Genomic DNA, 259 nt, shown 5'->3' with positions numbered 1-259 from the left:
CCTTCCTCCCCAGCCTCAACAACGTCTTCGAGCCCCACGTGGCCATCCGGGACGCTGCCAAGATGAACATCCCCACGGTGGGGGTGGTGGACACGAACTGCAACCCCTGTTTGATCACCTACCCGATCCCTGGCAACGACGACAGCCCGACCGCCATGGAGCTCTACTGCAAGCTCTTCAAGATGACCATCATCCGCGCCAAGGACAAGAGGAAGCAGACCGAGGTCTTCGAGGAGCTGCGAAGCAAAGCGGAGGGCAG

General features: G+C 61.0%; 1 protein-coding gene across 1 annotated transcript in view; it reads left to right on the top strand.

The window, feature by feature from the left end:
• Nucleotides 1–256, top strand: part of MRPS2 (mitochondrial ribosomal protein S2) — a gene marked incomplete at both ends in the record, with an annotated part of 1,306 nt that extends 1,050 nt beyond the window's left edge. Inside the window, one exon of the mRNA XM_010139158.1 lies at nt 1–256. Within this exon, the coding sequence (XP_010137460.1) occupies nt 1–256 (256 nt within the window).
• Nucleotides 257–259: the final 3 nt, after the last annotated feature.

Source organism: Buceros rhinoceros, unplaced genomic scaffold, assembly GCF_000710305.1.
Source record: "Buceros rhinoceros silvestris isolate BGI_N320 unplaced genomic scaffold, ASM71030v1 scaffold43216, whole genome shotgun sequence".
NCBI classification, from domain to species: Eukaryota; Metazoa; Chordata; class Aves; order Bucerotiformes; family Bucerotidae; genus Buceros; species Buceros rhinoceros.
The sequence above is the reverse complement of the archived record's forward strand: the minus strand, read 5'-3'. Positions and strand labels throughout refer to the sequence as shown.